This window comes from Calidris pugnax, unplaced genomic scaffold (genome assembly GCF_001431845.1).
Source record: "Calidris pugnax isolate Ruff unplaced genomic scaffold, ASM143184v1 scaffold14, whole genome shotgun sequence".
In the NCBI taxonomy this organism is placed as follows: domain Eukaryota; kingdom Metazoa; phylum Chordata; class Aves; order Charadriiformes; family Scolopacidae; genus Calidris; species Calidris pugnax.
The window spans coordinates 2,139,256-2,140,071 of NW_015090793.1; the positions used below are offsets into that span (position 1 = coordinate 2,139,256).

Consider the following 816-nt stretch of genomic DNA (forward strand, 5'->3'; position numbering starts at 1 on the left):
TGCAGCAGCTCTTTCCCCACCGGGTATCTGATCTCCACGCCGGGGGTCTTGTCCTCCCGGTCTCCCGGGGAGCTGATGACGGAGCCGGAGACCTCGCTGATGTCGCTGGCGGTCTCGCTGTAGTTGTCCCCGCCGTCCAGCATGTCGTGCCGGCTGCCGCTCCGCGGGGGCCGGGATCCCTTCTTCCCCACGCTGTAGGCGTCGAAGTCGATGGTTTTGTTCTCGTAGGCCCCCTCCACGGAGGCGAACATCCCCCCGTATTTCTGCCGCGGTGTCTGGGCTGTCGTACCCGGCCTAGCTAGATACACAGGCAGGTCATCTTCTTTATTCCAGTTCCTCTTTCTCTCGGCCATTCTCGCCGTCCGGATCTCTCTCTCCCTCCCTCTCTCTCTCTCTCTCTCCCTCCCTGCCTCCCACTTCTCTGCACCTTCTACTACCGGGATAAGCTGCTGGTGACCATAAAAATGAATGGAGGGATGCAGCAGCGGCGGAGCTGGGTTGGCTGGTGGGATCTTTCCCTTAGGGAGATGCAAACGTTAACCTCCCTCCCCCCACCCACCCCCCGGAAAAAGGAAAAAAAAATAAAAAAAGAAAAAAAAAGAAAATAAGAGAGGAAGAGAGAGAAAGAGATAAATCCAAGCGGGATTTAAAAATAGCCGTGTTAGTAAAGAGCACGTGAAAATAAAGTACAAAGAGCGGAGAGGAGAGGGTGGCAGAGGCAGGTGATTGGAAAGCCCTTGACGAATAGGAGGAGCAGCAGCAATTCCCAGAGCAAGGACCGCAGTGCACACGCTCCCCCGGTATAAAGAATGATCC

At 55.9% G+C, this 816-nt stretch overlaps 1 protein-coding gene across 1 annotated transcript in view; it reads right to left on the bottom strand.

Annotated features, from left to right (window-relative positions):
* The window catches only part of CRMP1 (collapsin response mediator protein 1), a 55,238-nt gene extending 54,458 nt beyond the window's left edge, over positions 1–780 (bottom strand). Inside the window, exon 1 of the mRNA XM_014936022.1 lies at positions 1–780. This exon is cut by the window's left edge and continues 15 nt beyond it. Coding sequence (XP_014791508.1) covers positions 1–353 — 353 coding nt within the window. The 5' untranslated portion in view covers positions 354–780.
* Positions 781–816: the final 36 nt, after the last annotated feature.